This window comes from Pipistrellus hanaki (genome assembly GCF_964339955.1).
Source record: "Pipistrellus hanaki genome assembly, chromosome: 5".
Lineage (NCBI taxonomy): Eukaryota > Metazoa > Chordata > Mammalia > Chiroptera > Vespertilionidae > Pipistrellus > Pipistrellus hanaki.
This window is the reverse complement of record NC_140507.1, coordinates 61,933,723-61,955,040: the sequence shown is the minus strand read 5'-3', so window position 1 is coordinate 61,955,040 and position 21,318 is coordinate 61,933,723. Positions and strand designations below refer to the sequence as shown.

The 21,318-nt window shown below is 38.8% G+C and overlaps 2 protein-coding genes across 4 annotated transcripts in view; one reads left to right on the top strand and one right to left on the bottom strand.

The window, feature by feature from the left end:
* PALLD (palladin, cytoskeletal associated protein) overlaps positions 1-21,318 on the bottom strand; it is a 386,711-nt gene that overhangs the window by 2,844 nt on the left and 362,549 nt on the right. For all 3 annotated transcript variants that reach the window (XM_084883726.1, XM_084883727.1, XM_084883728.1), the window contains 6 exons: positions 18,571-18,720; positions 8,565-8,659; positions 6,256-6,388; positions 3,856-4,063; positions 1,005-1,170; positions 354-487 (listed from right to left, as the gene is read on the bottom strand). In XM_084883726.1, coding sequence (XP_084739852.1) covers positions 354-487; positions 1,005-1,170; positions 3,856-4,063; positions 6,256-6,388; positions 8,565-8,659; positions 18,571-18,720 — 886 coding nt within the window. The remainder of the gene's footprint in view (positions 1-353; positions 488-1,004; positions 1,171-3,855; positions 4,064-6,255; positions 6,389-8,564; positions 8,660-18,570; positions 18,721-21,318) is intronic.
* CBR4 (carbonyl reductase 4) overlaps positions 1-21,318 on the top strand; it is a 92,608-nt gene that overhangs the window by 35,668 nt on the left and 35,622 nt on the right. The window lies entirely within an intron of this gene.

Genomic DNA, 21,318 nt, shown 5'->3' with positions numbered 1-21,318 from the left:
AGGCAGTCATTTGCAAAACATAGTAACAAGCGTCATGTGAAAAACATGTGGTTATGCCTTTGCCTACGGTTAATGCCTAAAGTTTGCTTGGGTAAGGAAGCCACAACTGACTAGCCAACATGCATAGTTTGCTAATAACGCAAAGTTTCTGCATGATACTTGGGTGTTTGTTCTCCTGGTGTAGTTCACTATTAATGTCGAGAAACTATAAATAGAAAGAGAAAGAACAATATGAAATTTTTGGCAGAAAAACCCTAGCTTATAAGATTAAATAGCAGTAACGTGATTCGCTGTGCAGACGCCTGGTTTTCCCAGTGTAATGGGCAAATGCAATGAGATGGAGTGGCACTCACTGTAAACGTCCAGCCTGGCGGTGCAGGACACGATCCCGGCTTCGTTCTTGGCTGACACGGTGTACCACCCGGCATCTTCTTTTGTGGCTCCCTGAATGAGCAGGCAGATGTAGCCATGATTGTCCTGGTGCATGCTGGGGAAAAGGGTAAGGCCATTAGGGTTCCAAATTTGTAAAAAGTGGCTTTGAACACGAAGCATCATTTTTAATTAGGTCATTAGAAACAGAATGGTGTGAGCAGGCGATAATAGGGTCATCCTTATTCTGGAGAGGCTGCCAGCCCCATTAAAGTTAATGGGAGAGAAGAGCAGACGTCAGGAGGTTGAATAAATCTGCACACTTAATTTCTAGTTAAGGATCTGCCTTTACCAAACCACTGAATAGTTTCTATCACCATTGCAGCAAATAATTCATCTTTTCTTTTAGGTATAAAGACAAACACACACACACAAAAAAAAATCACCATGAGATTAAATTAGAATGTGCTTCATCACATACCATTATAGCTTCTTTCTAAAGGCTTAAGCACAGTGATTTTTTTGTTTTGTTTTGGGTGTCATCTGTAACATGATTCCCACACAGATTTACATGCTATAAGAAACATGTTTTCTACATATCATTAGGATTAGATTAATTCATCCTGTAGTCTCACCTCACTCGGTCAGTGCTGTGAGTGAGGGATTCGTTTTCTTTCTTCCAAAATATCTGAGGTGGTGGCACTCCTAAGACACGGCATTCCAGTCTCACAGGGTACCCGTCAGCAACGCCGGTGTTCTGCAGCTTCTCGACGAACACAGGGGGTTTGTGTGCCTCTTTAGCTAAGAAAACACGACATGAATGATCCATCAGTGATAGATGAAAGGAGCACTCCTCTAAGAATTCAGAAGCTTTTTGGAATATTCCTTGAACAGATCTTTTATGATACTATTTGTCACTTCAGAGGTGGCACGATGCAAGTCCTCTCTCCACATTCTTCTTTCACCAGGGAAGGTTACTATGCTTCATCCCACTCATTTGTTTCCTCAATGAATTCAAGCCTGACAGGCCCATGCGGTCCACTGGCCATCTGCTCCACAGAATGTCTGTCTGACAGACAGTGTGAGACTCCCAAGCCATTGTCAGCAGCTGGGATGGCTTCACTGGCTAAGTGTGACCACACAGGCCAGCCTTTACCAACCACTGCCACCTAGTGGTGCTGAGGAGGACACGTGGATCTAGGAATTTGATCCGCTTTAATTTCTCTCCCTGCTATCTGAAATGTTATGAAGATTCTGAAACTTTGTAAGTGGTGGCTTCAGTGAGAAGTACTGTAGGATTTAAAAGGGGAAACATAAAGGAGAGGCATTTTCATCTAACTTTAGCAGCTTTAACTAGTTACCTATAAATTAAAGATTCCAATTTGTATTTGAAGGGCTATAAAAAGACCTTGAAGGAAGGATAACTTCATTAGTCTGAAAATTCAGAACTGGTAATAACACTCTAATAACACCGTCCAGTGGAAAATTGTTTTCTTGGATCCAAGGTAGAAACAATTTCAGAGAAAATAAGGTTTAGTTTTATTTTCTTCTGAGCTACCAATAATGAATTTGAGGATCCATGTCTTCTGAGCTACCAATAATGAATTTGAGGATCCATGTCTTTCTCCACCATTTTATACCTTCTGGAGTGATAAATATATCAAAGCTAAAGGAAAAACAGGTGAAGATGATAAACATTGTATCTGAAATTTTCAAAAACCCAACCAAGACTATCTAAAAAAAAAATTAGTTTTTACTGCTTTCAACCACTGAGCAACACCGGCTGGAGTAGAGGGTAGTATTTTTATTGGACTTTACATGGTTACTTGACCTAGGCTGTTTTGGGGAAGTAGGAACAGACCCCAACATAGCATTCTTTCTGGGCTCAGTTTTTAAAAGACTGTAAAATGTATAAAAAATGTCTTAATGTCACAGCAACTCACCATTAAGAGTAGCAGTTACCATTGCAGAGCATTGCTACAGAGGGTACTGGTGATGCAGAGCTTCAGAGATTTAATCCTTATAAAACGTGTGAGGCATCGTTCCCCGTGTTTCATATGGAGAAACGAAGCGGCAGAGTTGTTTTATATACGCCCAAGGACGCAGCTAGTCAGGGAGAGCTAGGCTATGGCGTCAGAGACTTTGTCTCCAGCTAACTATGCGCTGCCGTGCTCTAACGGAGCTGTCTCTCGGACCTCGGGGGTCAGTCCTGAGGATAGGCAGCACATTTAACAGGAGAAAACCAAAGGGTTTGGTCTGATGAGGGAGAGTTAGAGGGATGAGGGAAATCAATCCTAGTGCGTAGGGTACTGAATACTGCACACAAGACTGTAAAGCATGGCTAGCACACAGCACCACAGTCCACATACTGACTGCTGCTGTATTTCTCCAAAGAACTCAGTGGCTCTCAGCGTTTGGAAGAGCACTAGGAGTGAGCGGACCTTTTGAGACTGGCCCTTAGCTGACTGACGGGACCCAGACAAGTCACTTAATCTCTCTAATTTCCACATCCCTAAAAACAGGATGAACATTGCTCTACTTATCTCATAGGGCTGTTGTAAGGACTAACTGAGATAATGTACATGAGGAATAAACATGGTTTCTTTTTTTTTTTACAAGAAGAGATATCAGAATCTTATGTTCAACTCCTAAGGATGGTATAAACTTTCCATAAATACACTGTCCTTATCTGAGGGTAAGACTTCATGTAACAATACTTTTACAAAGTTTACCCAACAGTATAATCAATTAAAAGGCAATTCTGAGTTTAATGTGACTATGATATCGGGGGTAATGAAATGTTTAAAATTTTGGATTTTGAAATTGGTATACAGTAGGTCCTCGGGTTACGTGGGAGACCCGTTCCTGTGGCGTGATGTAACACGATTTTTACCGTAAGCCGGAACTCACCTACATAAGCACCTGTGTCACTCACATGGAGCACATACACAGCAGGAATGAAGTGAAACAGTAAGAAAAATTAAAAGATAACAAAGCACATATGTGCATGTTCCGAAATGACAGAACTTTTTTTTTTTTTTTTTTTTAATAAATGGAGAAGGCGACATAACCCGAGAACTGCCTGTATGCTACTTTAAAAGCTGACTCTATCTGCAGAACTTCATGCACAAGCAAACTCTTACACATCAAGTTTGGTTCTTGGAGCCCATGCTGCTGCCCTTTCCTTACGTAACACTGAGGTCAACACACACGCACACAAGCAGGATGACCCAGAAAAGCTTCAATCCCTTTCTCTCTTGCCAGGCTAGTGGGAGAAGGAAAAAACAATGGCCACACTGAAGAAAAATTAGTTTCGGATTTGCTAAGCCTTACAACATGCCCTTTTTGCTATTTTGATGATACAATCTATTAATATTTCTCAGCAGTTTGGATTATTCTCCTTATTGGTAACTGATGTAGGATTAGTTCACATTTCTAATCTGATGGTCATTCTTGGAGAGAGGAAGGATTTGCAGCTGAGCTTACCTGCAACCACAAGTTCCAGGCTGAACGAGTTCTGTCCTGCTCGGTTGGTGGCTATACACGTGTAGATGCCGGCATCTCGCGATGTGACGGGCTCTATGATCAGGGAGTGCACCCCGTTCTCTCGCACAAGCATCTTGTGAGCGCTGTCGGGGCGGACTGGCTTTCCATCTAGTTGCCAGCTTAGATCTGGGGTTGGTAACCCACTGACCTAAACCAGAAAGAAAATGCATATAAACTTTTCTAACATTAAAACAATGAAATCAAGAGCTAAGAAACCATCACAAATTCCTCCCTTGGTAGTACAAAAGATGGCTTTTAGTATCAGCTCAGGTTCTTTTTTGCTTAAAACCTTTCAGTGGCTTCCTAAGCACTTAGTGAGCTCACTTTTAAACATTTCTTATAGAGCAACCTAGAGAAATGGGGACTTAAAAAAAAAAAACTTGTCATCATCTTACCTCACCAAGGGTTATAAAGATTACTGGGATGATGTCAGAGTAGGGCCCTGAGCTCTTTGACAAAAAGATGACCCACCATAATAACTGTAACAAATACTCAGCTGGCATAACAAATACTTATCTACTATGAAGCTTCTCATCAAAGAGTTGCTATAGCTGTGGAGACTGTGGTGCATCCATCAGCAAATAGGGCTATTATTATTATTTGATAATCCTTGAAACTAACAAGAACAATACAAAGTTACCCAGAAAACCATTATCAACAAATTAGCATCACAATGGAAACATCATAAAATCTTGAGACCGTGACAGTTTTATAGACCAGAGATCAGACAAAAGCACATTTAATTGCTAATCACAAGTGCTGTGAAAGGTATGGCTGGCTGCCATCTGTCAACTCTTCACAGCCTTGCCTATGAATGGGGAGAAAGACACTCCTAAGGAGAGCCTTTCTACCCAGCGCATAGTTACTAGTGGGGAATTACATGCAGAAATAGGTCAGCTGGACTGCAAAACAATTATTTTTTTTTTAAGGCCCAGCTCTGCCAAAATCAGCCAGAGAACTCATAAATTCTCTTCCTGCTGCGTGATACTCATTTATACTTCCTAAAAGATGCCTCCTCCCCACATGTCACAAAGGTCTAGAGAATTTAAAGGAGAAATATTAAGCACATTTAAATTACTGGTCAAAAGGATGCAGAGATTTGGAAGCAGACAGCAGTAGTTAGTCCCCACGGCTTCTGAGAGGGTCACGCTCTTATGTTCTCCCATCTGTCCACCCCCCCGCCCCCAGCTCTCCACAAACACTGCGATCCCTGGCGAAGGCCGCTGGAAGTGGAATGTAGAAAGAGCGAGTGGATACTTGTGGTCAGGTTCCAGGCCCTTCCCAAGTGTAGAAACCAAGTGGCTCTGCTTGTTCCCACTGTACTCGGTTAGAAGCCAGACAAACAGGACGGTGTACTGGAGGAGAGAAGCCGGAAGCACTGCGTACTCTCAGCCCACCTCACTCACAGTGTGCCTGTCCAGTGGACAGAGTTTTAGGCAAAATGCTGTATTCAACTACCCCCTTTCTAACCCCGACTTTCTTGGTTGCATAAGTAAAGAAAGCCTGATCTCAGGAATTTAAGGTTATTATAATCAGGTCATAATTTAAATAGATGCTTTCAATCTTTTTATAAGTTTCTACAAGATGTAATTTTTGTACAAAGTGCTTTTCTAGGAGATAGTGACACATGGGAAAGCTTAAATATATTGATTTACTTTTTGTAAAAACTGCCCAAATCCTTTAAATCTATTATTTGTGCTTTGCAATCCCAAAGAGAACCAGCAGAGGGAGCCGCAATCCCAAAGAGAACCAGCAGAGGGAGCCTAAATAATGTTTCAAAACCTTATCCATATTTAAGAGATAAATTTTAAATTTAAGATCAATAAGTAATGGAGAAAACAAACAAACAGTTTTCCAGAGCAGTGGTTTTTAAACATTTTTTGCTTTAGCTCTTTTGAGAAATGGATGAAAGCTTTATCACGCACACTTGTGTGCAATTTCAGAGTTCACACAATGCCTGGCCTCCCAGAGTTCAGAAGCCCTGCTGTAAAATGGGTGAAAGAAGGCTGTCACTCTCGTTTCCCTTAGAAATGGCATATGACTGATTAATACATGTATTTCAATGAAATGAGAAAGGATAAACCTCCCAGGGGTTTTCTAGAATATTATACATGGACCCTAAGGAACAAACATATTTACTGAATGTTTAAAAGTGAAGGAAAAGAATTATTCAAAACAGTATATACATATCCCATACATTTCACTGCTTTTTCTTTCTCTTAAGCTGGAACACATATTAAAGATGTCTATTTTACATAACTTTCCCCAAAAAAACTAAAGAAAAACGGTAACGAGGGGAAAAGAGAGACGATCGATTTGTAGACAACGGCAAACTCTTACTTTGCAGTCCATTCTGCAGAGTTTTCCTTCTTGCACAGTCAGGTTTCCAGGAGCCTGCAGGAAGTGAGGTCTGAAGAACCGCTCCTGGATGGGTTCATTTTCATCTCCACTGTCCCTGGATCTAGAACGAGGCCTTAGAACAGGACAAATGGTAGACAGTAGTTATTTCCAGGCTCTTGAGCATCTGTTTTTTTTTCCTTAAAAATAATACAGGGGTAATAATATAATACCCTTGCCTGATTACTACCCCCAAGGTTTACATATAAAAATGTCAGCAAAGCAAAATCTTGTTTCATTGAGAAATTTCTTATAAATGTAACAGTCTGCTAATTGCACATCTTACACAATTCTGCTCTCCTAATTCTAAAGCTAGTATAAATCATAAAAGGGGAAATTGGAGAAAATGGCATATTTTATAGTTTTTTTTTACCTAAATATTTTGAAAGCTGTATGAGAAATAGCAGTATCTGTTGCTCACTTATTTATCAGTAATCCTTTATTTATTTATTCTTTACAGAGAGGAAGGGAGAGGGATAGAGAGTTAGAAACATCAATAAGAGAGAAAGATCGATTAGCTGCCTCCTGCACACACCCACTGGGGATGTGCCCACAACTAAGGTACATGCTCTTGACCGGAATAGAACATGGGACTCTTCAGTCCGCAGGCCGATGCTCTATCCACTGAGCCAAACTGGTTTTGGCATCACCAATTCTTTTTCAACAGAAATTACTGTAACTTTCCACTTTAGGTACATATCTAATGAAAAGCTATATTTTATCTCTGAAATTTGGCACTGACAATTTGATTTTAAATGTATGGAAAATTAAGTTTTATTATTTTATAAAAATTTAATTTCTTTAGAATCAAAATTCCTTCCCCTATTAACCAGGAAAACAAATTGCATTTTAAGGCAGGTTTTCTTTTATATCGGTTATCCATGTACTGAAGACACTTTTTTTTTTTTTTTTTCAAATAATGTGCAAATCTCCAAGATCTTGTGCTTCTTTCTTATTTTTAAGTATGTTGCTAGAGACATCTTTGAGAGCAATTCAATTTTAAAGTACGGGTACGGAAGACTTAAGAAAAGAGCAAGATGTTGAATGCAAATTCTCCCTGTAATCATTAGAAAGTAAATTTAAAAAAACACTTTACAAATGAAAGACTGGTATAATAGGCTAATGATTATCAGCTTTTTAATATAATTTGTTCAAAAATTACATCTGTATTTATAGAGAGTAGAGTGCTTTTCTAGGAGATAAGGTACATGGGAAAGCTTAAATATAGTGAAGGCCATAAGGAAAGAGAAGAAAATAATACAGGAGAATGGATATGCTACTAAATGTGTGTGTGTGCAGCCATAGATACAGGCCCAGGATCCTGTGAACAGATGATGCCACAAATGAGTTAGATTTGTGTGGGGAGCTGCCCCCGGCAGATTCTGGCAGATTTGCACTTGCTTAGGTGCCCGAGCTGGCCTTTTCAAATGTTGCACAAAGGGCTCTGTGGGCCCAATCACAGGAGGCATCATAGACACGCCATTTGTTTGGTGTTGACTCAGTTCTTCCTGGCGCCTTCTATGAGCCCAATTTAGTATTTGTTCTTTTCATCAAGGGTGTTTGCATCTGTAGCCCCTAGTTTACTGTCATGCTCCGTCTATAAAATATCTAAATAGGAACCAAGATGACAGACTGGTTGACTTATCGTTTTCTTTTCTAAGTGCAAATGTGTTACTACAAGGTAATATCCTTTCCCCAGCCCTGCCTGTCACTATCCTTACATAAACTCAGGGCTACTAGCAATGAAAGCACACACTATTGTTAGCAGATATTTATTGAGCATTTAAAATATGAAAAATATCACCTATAAGGTTAGGTCTAAAATAAACTGTTTTGAATGAAGAATCTGAAAAATGAACACTCACAAGTCAGCTGGTTTTAAGAAACCTTAGTGGCAATAATTCATAATGGTCAATCCATACAGCTCTTGGTTTTGAACATCTATGTAGCATTTACTGGTATTTTTGTGCCATGTAAAGATATGCTGAGTTCTGCTTTCCTTGCGTATAAAGTGGGCCTTATTTAACACACTAGTGATGGTGTGTCTAGCTTAGCACACTTTAGTAGGTTTGCTCCCTTCCTCTTTCTGAATTGCTAACTAGTGCAGTCAAGGAGCCATAACTATGTACCCTAAGGTTATATTCACATTCCGTCTCCAACTATGTGACTTTTATGGTCACCATAATTCTAAGAGTGTTGAACTTACAGTAATAAAATAATAGCGACACTTGTGAAAGGAACATCTGAAATACCTTCTGGCATGAGGAAGGCCCGAGGGAGAGCGGGGGCTGCGGCCTCTCTGGTTGACAGCCTGCACCATTAGCCGTCCAGTACAACTGACTCGGCCCTGTGGGAGACATCAGGAGGAGAAGATAGTTGCTATGCAAAATAACGGTCCATTCTCCTATTCTCCATAGAAAATCCATATGCTCTGTTAGTGATGACGCCCCCCCCCCCCCCCCAAGAAATGTGCTTTCCCTGGTTCAGTAAGCTTTACTGTTTATCTAGGATGGTATTTAAAATGACAGCCTCACCGGATTGACGGTGATCTGCTAAGGTCTCCCTAACACAGGAAGCTGAGTTGTAAAACACAGCAGCAGGACCCCGCCGTCCTGTGAGGATTCCACTTTCACGGACAAGTAGCCACTGGTTGTAGCTAAGTTTGAAATCAAACTACATGGTTTTAGTTTTCTGTAGGATCTTCTCAGTAATACGTTTAATAAATATTAGTAGTATTCCTTCCAAAAACCACATAGTAAAAGAGATGGTAGCATGAGCATTATGAAATAAGTATGCACAAGGATGACAAGGAGAGCATAACGATTATGGTATGCCGTGTTTGCATGTTTGAGATTTGAAGACCAGAATCAGTTAGGCCCTTATCATATGACCCACACATTTTAGGTGCATATCTAATGAAAAGCTATATTTTATCTCTGAAATTTGGCACTGACAATTTGATACATGCTGTCATATGGATAGACAAAAGTAATATTAACAAGGCCCACATGACATGAATAAATCACCCACCGTTACTGTGGCTTTTTGTTTTAGCCCTTTCTCCTAATTTTCCCCCTCACTATTACAAGCAGAATAGCAAACTAGATGATTTTTCTCCTCCACTCCCTCAGCTCCCAGGAAAATGAGCAGATATACTTATAAATTCAGATAATGGCCAAAAGGGAACAGCAAGGAAGGAAAAATGAGAAGCCGATTTATTATGGATTAGACTAGGCCAGTGGTCGGCAAACTCATTAGTCAACAGAGCCAAATATCAACAGTACAATGATTGAAATTTCTTTTGAGAGCCAAATTTTTTAAACTTGAACTTCTTCTAATGCCACTTCTTTAAAATAGATTCACCCAGGCTGTGGTAGGGGCCAAAGAGCTGCATGTGGCTTGCTAGCCGCAGTTTACCGACCACAGGATTAAGGAATTCTCTCTCAAGGTTGAAGAGTAGCCCCCATGTACCTTTATAGTCAAAATTTACTACTGACTCCTATTTTCATTCCAAGTTGCCAATACAGACAGGTTGCAGAAGCAAGAGGTGCTCGATATGGTCTGAAGAACTGCTTTCCAAGTTCTCCCTGAGAGTGGGCTGGGATGAGGGAACACAGGCAAGAACCCATAACAGGGTGCAGGGGGAGGCAGGGACCCAGATCTATCCAGAGCCAAGACTTCTTGAGGGCCATTACCACTCAGAAAAGGCAGAGAGGTGTAATGTGGACAAGAGGAATGTAATACAGACAGGAGAAGAATCAGGAATCACCCAATAGAATGAGGTGGCCATATGAAGCACTCTCAGGTAGTCTTTATACCATTGGACATGTAAATTCCTCTAGCACTCACAATATTTGCTGTCAAGGTCACAGTTAAAACATGACTTTTCCTGAAAATTTCCAGGGACACGTGAAGTATAATATTATGAAAAGGAATTATTTCTAACTTAGGTTAATTGTACCTGAAGTTCAGGCCGCATCATATAAATTCTTCTGTGCTGAGTTCTTGGCAAGCACTTGATTCCCTAAGCTAGCTTGAAATCTGAAAATTAATTTCATCTAACCCTTCCAAATCTATACCTGCCGTAGAAATCTTAATGTGACTTGCTTAGAAGATACCCATTATAAATTACCCGTCTGACGCATCGTGCTAGGTACTTTAACAGATAACATGTAAAAGCCGTGATTGTTTTTGGAGCCTGAGGACAAGATAGTATATGGTTTGTTCTACACAAATACCTTAAACTGTACTGACATATGGGATATGGCTTCCTTGTTTGCTGCTTACAAATAATTTTAATTTGGATAGATTAAAATAAATTTGTATAATCTGGATAGATTTTCTCCCTTGTGTTTTAAAACACAGAGTATCCACAAGGGAAGTTAATATTAACTAATCATTTATGTAAGTTAGGAAAAAAAAAAAAATCCTCTAGCCTAGATTTGAGTCTTGGCTTTCTTAAAACTTTGAGCAAATCCCTGATTTTATTTAAGCCTTTATTTCTTCTTCTGGGGTCTAGCTCATAAGGATCTTGTAAAGATTAATGATATAACCAAAGGTGATACTGTAAACATCAAATGGTACAGTAATCTACCCCTTTCCACCAGGAATACATAAAAAGATCCCCAATAGATAGTACCAAACTCTATATATACTGTGTTTTTCCCCCTATACATATACCTATGAAAGAGTTTAACTTATAAATTAGGAATAGTAAGAGTTTAACAATTATAACAATATACTATAATAAAAGTTATATGAATGTAGTTTCATAGTCTCAGAATATTTTGTATGTACAATGTGAATATGCTGGACAAAGGATGATTCATGTCCTGGTAGGGCAGAGTGGGACATCACACGACTCAGCTTATGAATTGTTTATTTCTGGAATTTCTCATTTAATATTTTTGGTCCACAAAAAATGAAACTGTGGATAAAGGGAACTACTGTACCTGATGTCATAAATGATCATTAAATTCACCATTGCGGTATTGTGTCACTAAGCACCTGAGATATTATATGTGCATGGACAAGGTGATTTTAGGGGCCCCAGCAGCTTGGCTGACTCCAATCTAATTTTCCAAGTGGATATACTTTAAGGTATGCTCTTATGGATTCTCCTACTTATGGATTCTTTCAAATACCCCTGTTAACCAGTGCCTGGCCTGCTCCTTAGTGCTGGGATGAGCCCGGCATCTTTGTAGGACACTCCCTAGCTCTGAGTCCATCTGGGTTTGTAAACCAGTTTTGTGCTTTATTGTTGAGTGACTCGAGGCAGGTAACTTAACTGGATAATTACCTTATCTGTAAAATAGAACCATTTAGCTAATCCCTCATGGGTTCTTACGAAGATTACTTGGTACTGTGTTTTACATGTACTCAATACTCTAATGTTGAATATAGATATAATAACAACAACCAGATGGATATGAGGCATCCCTTAGAATTGTTTTGTTAAGTACAATGTTTTCTCCATGTAATGGAGTTCTATCTCTCTCTCTCTCTCTCTCTCATACACACACACGCACACATTAGGATGTAATTTACTCCAAAGGAAAAAACAACAACAAAATACTCTTAGCAGAGGGGACAGAATATGTGGAGGGGATCAACTTTTTTAACTTTTGCTGGTGCTTGAAAAGTGCCACACACACGGGAAGATTCAGGTGCTGGTTTATGTGAGGGCTGCATTTGAGGTAAGAGATGAAAGAAAGATCCTACTTCACTCTAAGCACTTGACAAGGCTTAGGCAGGGTAAGCTCTCTCTCCTGCCCTCCCAAAAGAAAAAGAAAAAAAAAAGGGTAAACAGGGTGGCTTCCTACTCTAAACATTACAGTTCTACAACGTTTTCACTGCTACCTCTTAGAACCATGTACATATTTCCTTAATTTTCCAAATTTAAGAAAAAGGAATGTTACCTTTTTACTTGTACATCATTCTTCACTTCTGAACATTAGGGAGAAAGGTTTGGTCTTTGGGGGGCAGGCTTAGTTTGATAATACAGTATTGGTTAACTACAGTGTGGGCCAAATGTAGGTTTACAGTTGTGAGTACATAAAAGTTTATTGTATTATTTTCCCCATGAACAACTGTAAACCTTTCTTTGCCACCACCCTGTATATTGTTAAATCAATAAATGACCAGGAACATTTAATGAACATATTTTGACATTTGAAAGGAAAAAAAAATCCAGAATTCAGTGAAGCACTTTTGAAAAGATGCCTCTAGTGTGCACAATAGAAAGTGCAGGTTTTTAAGTCTGAAAGTTTTATTTATGAAGATCATACAACATTAGCATTAGGTAATTTCAATCATACCAATGTGCCAATTAACCCTAGTAATCATCACAATTAGAAGGCTCTACTGCACAGTAATGCCACTCCATTTGCTGTTAACTTTCTCATTTCTTTCTGCTTTATTAACACATGAAGTAATAATGGAAGTGAATATTTATAGTGAAGATGGAAATGATTCAAGCACCCTTTAATGCTAAAACAAAACACAATCAACAAACTGTCTTTCTAAATTTAACTCAGCTGCGTGTTCATTTTCTATTCCAAACAAATTCACAGTACAAGTAATAAGTTTGAATTCTTAAAGGGATTCTGTATTAAACATCTAGCTTGTAAAAATTATTTGATGCCTCATGCATGCAAGGCCAATTATTTATATAATATGCAAATAACATTTATATTTCCTTGTTTGTGAAATGTAACTTGTGCACACAGATCTTCATAAAAGCCTGCCACTTGTATACATAATGCAATTTGAGGAAACATCAAACTGCAAAACAGCCATTACAATCCAAGTGCGATATAGAGTAACCTAGCAACACATCAAAACAAAGTCAAACATGCGTGTTTAGATTTAGCTGTGTCTTAAATAGAGGATTACTGTCTAAAGTAAATTGTATTTGTGATCCTCATTTTGGCATTATGCTTGGCGCAGCACTGCACACTCACTCACTTCACTGAGCTGTGGGGCTGTTTTGGCCTCTAGGAACTGCCTGAGAGGCACACACCGCGTATGATACGCAGTCTAGTGTATGGTTAGGGCTCAGAATTGGATGTAGTCAGCAATACCTAATGCATTTCTTATTCCCCAGAGATTAATCCAGGTGGAAAAATATTCTATAAAACATTCTGCTGTACTTTAGCGTTTGCCTCTTTCTTTGGTTCTCACCCTTTCTCTCTTGGCCACTTTCTGTAATTATTTCCCACTGCTCAGGAAAGCTCTGCCGTCTGTGTTCCATTACGAACCAGTTTTTCCACTCCAGCCTTTCCCTCTCTCCCTTGGTCATTTCACACCATGTGGGCTACAGTGTACCAGGAAAAATAGGTGTAGTTGTCTCCCTTTCAAACCCAAATACTTTTAAAATGGTAAACAATTTCATATAACCACAGGGCATCAAGAAAACAGGGAGTGGACTTCAGTTTTCTGTTGACTACATGCCATGCTTTTGGGATTAATATGTACCTCGAAAAATTTAGTTTTTTCTTTTGATTTTTTTTCGATGCCTACTGTGTCATGCTTCTTTTAAATCATGGTTTAATTCACAAATTATAAGAATGGCAAAATACTTTAGTATACAATAACAGATGTTATAAAGTTGCGATTATGACACTGCTAAACATTTCTATTACAGTATTTCTAAAGCAACAAATAACTATGCCAAGGGTTAGGTAGAAAAATGGTCTGCCACTTGTGATAGTTTAAATAGTTATGCTTTGGCCCTAGCCAGTTTGGCTCTGGATAGAGCGCCGGCCTGCAGACCAAAGAGTTCCGGGTTCGATTCCGGTTAAGTGCACACATCTTGGTTGCTGGCTCCTCCCTGGCCTGGGCCCTGGTCAGGGCTTGTGCAGGAGGCAACCAATGGTTGTGTTTCTCTGTGTCTTTCCCTCTTTCTTCCACTCTCCCTAAAAATCAATGGGAAAATATCCTCGGTGAGGATTAACAAAAAATACTTACTATGCTTGGTTTTTCTAATGGGTAGTGAAGTTAATTTCGAGGTGACAACTCCCAAAACCTACACCTGTCATATTTGGACCTACCTGCTACTGAAATCCCCAAGATAGAGGAGTTGGCAACATACTCAGAAACTTATTGGAATAGCAACTGACTACTACCACGTGCTATAAATATTCTCACAACGATTTCACCTTTAGGCATAAATACCCGCTTTTAGGATCTCCTCAGATTCCCTTCCTGAGTTTGCCCTCCTATGCCTGCCTTTGGTCATTTAGATAGGAAAAGAGATCTTTAGCCTCCAAAGGTCCAATCCACTAACTATTATATAAGGAACTGCTTTGGTGGCTGACACTGGGGTTTTTTGACTCTTCTCCCTGAGAGCAGTCAGTCATATTACCATTTGCTTAATCACAGGCGTCCTGTGGCTACCTGCTGTAAATGGGTCCACTTCTTCCTTTATGTTCTCATTAAAGGGGAGTCCAGCCAAAACACCAGTGAGGGTTAAACGGGGCTCCTCCTGTACCCAGCAGAGCGGCAGAGCTCCCTGCAGCCAGAATGAGGGCAGCGAGGCTCTCTTTGGGCCTTCTCTTGGCCCTGAGCGTGCTGGGAGCAGAGAGCAGCTGCTGCCTTCCTGTGTGGCCCCCGTCAGCTGTGCCGTGGACGTGGCTGTGCGCTAGCTCAGGGCTCCCTCACCCTCCACCAAAGCCCATAGCTGTGGCAGAGCCATGTCTGCTGCCTCACTCCTTTCCCATGGGGGTGGTAAAAAGGAAGAGCCAGGAGGTCAGAAGACCACACATCAGCAACATTTTGGGTAGAAATCCTATCCCGAACGGACGTGTTTACTCTCTAATGATACTGTGGGAGCAGGACACCTAGAAACAGACAGACTGACCCTTTATATCCTGGTTCCTCAGGCTTCTGCCACCTCTTTGAGCTGATTCTCTAAGACAGGGTTGTTGGTGTCTTTGAATTAAAATGACAATAATTAGCATTTATTGAAAGCAAAATATGTACCAGGTAAACTGAGTGCTTTACATGTATTATTGAAACCAATCCATACATATAAAAACCTAAATGACCAAACAACTGGTCACTGTGATGTGCACTGACCACCAGAGGGAAGACACTCAATGCAGGAGCTGCCCCCTGGTGGTCAGTGCACTCCCACAGTGGGAGCACCGCTCAGCTGACTGAGGGCGCCAGCGGCCGGGCTCACAGCTGGCCAGCACAGCTGCAGTGGTGTGAACCTCTCCCAGCTCCCTCGCCCCCTGCTGCTTCACACACTACTGCATCCCTTGGGGGACATTGGACTGCTGCTTCTGGCTGAAACCGATCCCTACAGGGATGGGGCCAAAACCGGCAGCCCAGCATCCCCCAAGGGGTCCCGGATTGCAAGAGGACGCAGACTAGGCTGAGGGACCCCACCAGTGCACGAAATCTGTACCCTGAGCCTCTAGTATTTTATAATTTCAGAGAAGAGGAACAGAGAGGCTAAGTGACTTGCTGAAGGTCACACAAGTCAGGAATGGTAGCGCTAGAACTCCAACTCAGGTCTGGTTGCTGCTAAAGTTCATGCTTTTAACCAGTGAACTATATAGCCTCTAGGCCCATGGTTGGCAAACTGCAGCTAGTGAGCCACATGCAGCAGCATTTTGGCTCCTTGAGTGTGGCTCTTCCACAAAATACCATGGTCTGGGTGAGTCTATTTTGAAGAAGTTTTAAGTTTAAAAAATTAGGCTCTCAAAAGAAATTTCTATTGTTGTACTGTTGATATTTGGCTCTGAGGACTAATGAGTTTGCCGACCACTGCCCTAGCCTTTTCAGAACCTTCTTTTGGTTTCTGTCCATTTCTCCTTTTGTTTCCAAGGGGAATTAGTCTTTAGCAGCCCTCTTTTATCTCGTGACCCATCATAGTTTAAATGCTCAGAGACCCTTGAAGCAGGGTTCTGTCTTCAACTCTTCATACTTTCATGGGCCCTATACAGGGAGACCTTTACATATGAAAATTCTTTACATATGACTTCTTTACATATGAAAATTCATTAGTATAATTTGAAAAAGACTAGAAGTAGACTCATAATCAAACTTTTAAACTGCTTACTCCAGGGAAACTGTTTGCCAGGGAAATATGCTTGGAAATCCTTAGCAGGATCCCAGTACTGATATGTTTAAGAGACATGGTTAATTCTATCTCCATAATATATCCCAGCCTTCCTAGGGGAAAGAGGAATAAAGAACCCAACAGAAAGTAATATTTTAGATTTTTGTTGACTTCTCTACTTTTAAGTAGGCAGAGAACTAAAAATTGAAATTTGTTAATAATCAAGGAAACATAGTTTCCACTTTACCCCCCTCAAATACACGACAAGTAAGCACAAATAAACATTAACATGTAGCTTTTCAGTAAAGGTTGTGATTTTGACTAGTTTTCAAGGTGATGGCCATGTATTCATTGATTGAAACATTAGAACCGTGAGAAAGTGAACTAATGTGAAAACCGTCCACTGACGGAAGAGTTTGCTGTGCTCTGTCAAACCTAATTGGTAAGTGATTTGAGGTTCATTCTAATCTTAGTAGTATTACTCTAGAGATATATCTTTATACAACAACATGATATTAGGATAGGAGGACACTGAATGAACTTAAACATCTGTAAAATTTGCTAAAATTATCTATCATTTTCTGACACTTAATATTTCCTTAAAAAGAAATATGGTATGATAGGAATGTTAAATGATTTCAGAACACCTGAAAAAGTAATTTTAGTTTTTGGTTTTTGTTTTTTTTTAAAGGCATATTTACATGACTTCTGCTGACTTTGTAAAAATATCATGTCACACAGTTAGTTCTTAATGTACAAAGTAACTTCTTAATCATTTTTGTGTCCCCAGCATGGTGCCTAAAATATATAAGATATTTCAATAAAAAAGAATTTGCAGTTTTGGAATGATAACATGATACCCAGGTAGCCACCTATTAAATTCTTTGATCCTAAATCAAAGGGCACAAACAAGAGAAAACAATTGGATGGAAACAAAAAGTACTAAATGCTCTAGTAGTCCTCGCTTACCTGAGAAGAGCCCTTCCCAGACCCTCAGTGGATACCAGAAACCACGGTTACTACAACGCTGTATACTCTGCTTTTCCTCTACACACACACCTATGATTACATTTAATTTACAAAGTCGGCACAGTAAGCAATTAGCAACAATAATAGAATAATTTTATAATATACTATATAATAAAAGTTACGTGAATGTGATTTCTTCTCAAAAAATCTCATTGTGCTAGACAAAGGGGTGATTCATGTCCCAGGCGGGACAGCATAAGATTTCATCATACTGTTTAGAAGGGCGTGAAATTTAAAGTTTATGAATTATTTCTGGAATTTTCCATTTAATATTTTTGGACTGCATTGACCACCAGTAACCGAACCTGCATATTAGAGGGGACTCCTGTATATGGGCACTATCAGCATTATGATTTACACTTACACATATTTTAAATTCCATTTGATTTAAGTGTGGGTATATATCTTTTAAATACTGTACTTTATTTTTTACTATAGCATAATACAACTCATCCTTTTTTTTTTTTTTTTTTAGCTTCATAGACTAAATCCTATCTGAACTGATATATGATTTCTATTTTTTTATTTATTTTGTTTACTGGCTCAGGACTTTGTCTTGCCCATCACCTATATCATTGGTGTACATATTAGGCCCTTGGTAGTATTTGTGGAAAGAAGGCACATCTGTGCCAGAATTACTCATATAGAAAAAACCCTTTTTGGAATAAATAAATACTCATTTAAAAAAAAAAATATTTTTTTCTACCCCTCCAAACAGAGATAGTGTAAAAATTGGGAAGATAGTTTCAAATCAAAGAATATTCCATCTTTTAATCAAACAGTTCCTCTGTTCAAATAAATGTCTATAAGCATTAGACAGATGACCCTTGAATACATGATGGTTAGGGATGCTGACCCCCTCCCGCATTTGAAAATCTCCGTATAACTGTTGATTAGAAAGAAGCCTTATTGATAATATAAACAGTCAATTAACACATGTTTTGTGCTATCTGTATTATATACTGTATTCTTAAATATAGTAAGCCAGAGAAAAGAACATGTTATTAAGAAATCATAAGAAAGAGAAAATACATTTATTGCTATTATTGACAACCAACACCAAACACACACATAAGTGGATCTGTGCAGTCCAAACCTGCGTTATTCAGAGGTCAGCTGCACACAGAACTGAAGCAAGACCTCTATATACCCTTCCTTACCTGAGGGTTTGCAGCCATAATGGTGTAGTTCCCATCATCATCTAGGGTGGAGGCTGTGGTGTGGAGAGAGCATGTCCCATCAAGATCTCTTTGAATGATGTAGTGATCATTCTTGGGAGAGATCTGCTTTCCATCTTTAAACCAGTAGATCTGTGAAAAGAAACAAGATTAAAAATTAAGGGGGTGTGTAGTACTGCCTTTGGGGGACTGATAAATAATTGTGTAGTCTGCAGAGCCGATCTGAGTTTTCACTTTCAAATGCTAATCGGAACATAGGCAAATAAATTTTAAATGAAAAGAGTAGATGATAACAAGCAAATCCATGATATTTTAGTTTTAAGAAATCATATGTCTTCCTTTTACTTTAAAAAATCCATATGTAAGTAGGTCTTTACAGCCATATATTATTTTTCTTTTTGCTCCCTTCTAATTGCAAATGTACTCAATTAGAAGGTAGTACTTGTACAGTAAAGGTGAAAAGGTTATTTTATAGAGAACACAAACAGACCCCAAACTCTAATCATTCCACTGAACCATGTTAGACACTAAAATGGTGGTGAGGAGGGAGGCAAGAGTTCAGGGCTGGTGGCAGGTGGAACACTACTATTTTAATTCCAGATCAAAGGTTCAAAGTTTGACAGCTCTTCCCGCTATGTTAAAAGAAAACACAATAGTATTTAAATGTAATAATTTTCAAATAATAATTTAACGGGTTGGTAGAAAATTAAATGTAAGAAATAAAGTAGAATGAATCTCGGTGAAATAAAAAACATTTAAATGGCCATATATCTTCTGTAGAGCCTCCTTCCTTCCTTCACTGGTCAATGGATAGCTCATGATTTTTTATTATTTCTGAACTACACAGTTGAAAGACAGCCCTAATATGACTGAAATGCTACACTAATGCCTACCCTCCTCCAGACTGACTGGTAGGGAAGGAAATAAATCACTCTGATTTTAAGCTACAATAAGTTCTTTGTTGCCAGTTTTGTTCCTTGCAACCAAAAACATTCAGATGAAAACTCATGTAGAGCCTTCAGTTTTTAATGCCACCTTGGCATTCAAATTCAACTCCCTGTCAGAGCCTTTGAAAAATCTTTTTGAAATGTCCATTTCAAAACATAGGAAAAGGCCTGAAACATGTAAGTGCGGAATAATCAGGGTCTGATTGCTATAACTTTTCCTACCTCTTATTTTTCAATAGCTCCAAATTTACAGAACTGTATTTTTAGTCTCTAGAACCTAAAAATCAACTAGACCAGTGGTCGGCAAACTGCGGCTCACGAGGCTTGCCACTCTGTTGACTAATGAGTTTGCGGACCACTGCCTTAGGGAAAAACACTTAAAACATTTTAATAATGTACTAATGTCTTTAACCTGAAGTCAAAACTTCTGGGTAAGGATAATGCCTTACGCAGTGGTTGGCAAACTCATTAGTCAACAGAGTCGCAGTTTGCCGACCATTGAACTAGACTAATAACTTTTAGTTCTAAAAAATTAAACTATGCAAAGCATTATACTTCCATGATTGCTGATGGAACAGAGAAGCTTCTTCAGAGTCATTTCCTTAATCGTATCTTTCATTTCCATTATACTTGGAATACAACTTTCAAATGGAATTTAACAAATAACTCCAAAATTTTACCAAGACTAGTAAAGTCTAGTTTAGTCTTCTCATGTCTCAGAACAAGCATGTCAAGGGCATAATATAATCTTAAAACATAATGAATGTTCCATACTTTAATCATCTTAATATAATTTATGTATATATCATGCAGAAAAAAAAGAGCAATTCTTCAATAAACCAGGGAAGGAAGAAAAAGAATGTCAATGAGTAAAGGAGGGAGGAAAAAAAAAAAGAAGGAAGGATGAAGAAGAAAATCTAATTGAAAGTTCTAAAAAAAAAAAATTCAAGCCTCTTAAAGTAGAGAAATATTTAAATTTGTACTAGAAAAAACACAGTTCTGTTACTTACAATAGCCCATCTTCAAGTTGAACATAATATCCTTTAAGGATAGGAATCAGTAATCTTAGAACTACATCAGTGACCTTAAGCACTGAGTAATGTTTAACATAGGATCTTTTATGAATATTATGGAAGTTCAAGATATAATTTCTTACTCAATTTCATTCATAAACTGCCAGTTTATTTTTAATACATGTATTTGGCATCATGTTTGTGAATACACAGCAATTACCAGTTTTCTCTAGTAACAGTTTATTTAGAAGTCTCTTTTTATTAGGGGTGGATATGGGTTTGAAAATTTAAGCCCCCCCCCCCCCATGTTTCTCTGACTATGGGCTTGGAACTTGGTTTTAGGAAAAGAATATGATGGTAAAACTTACCTCATTTAGAAAATTAAATAACAATTTGGAGCATTAACACACAGAAGTTTCAGGTATTTTCATATCACTTTCCCCTCTTCCATTCAACTGATTCTCATTTCAGCTCTTTCACACCCCTGGTGAGCTTTTAATTTCACTGAGTGTATTTTTCATTTCTGTGTGCTTACTTTACACATTTGCCTTTGTCTTTAGTATTATACTGTTCTTTCTTCAGCTTTCTATTCCTTTAAAAATTGCTTCAATCATTTTGAACAGTTATTTTATAATTTGAAGATTATTCCATATAATGTGATTGATTCATTTGTTTTCCTGTTTATTTCCTCATATGGGTTTGTAAGTTTTTACTAGGAACTCATTTTTTCTCCCTCCCACATAGAAGTGTGCTATGCCCCAAACTGTCCT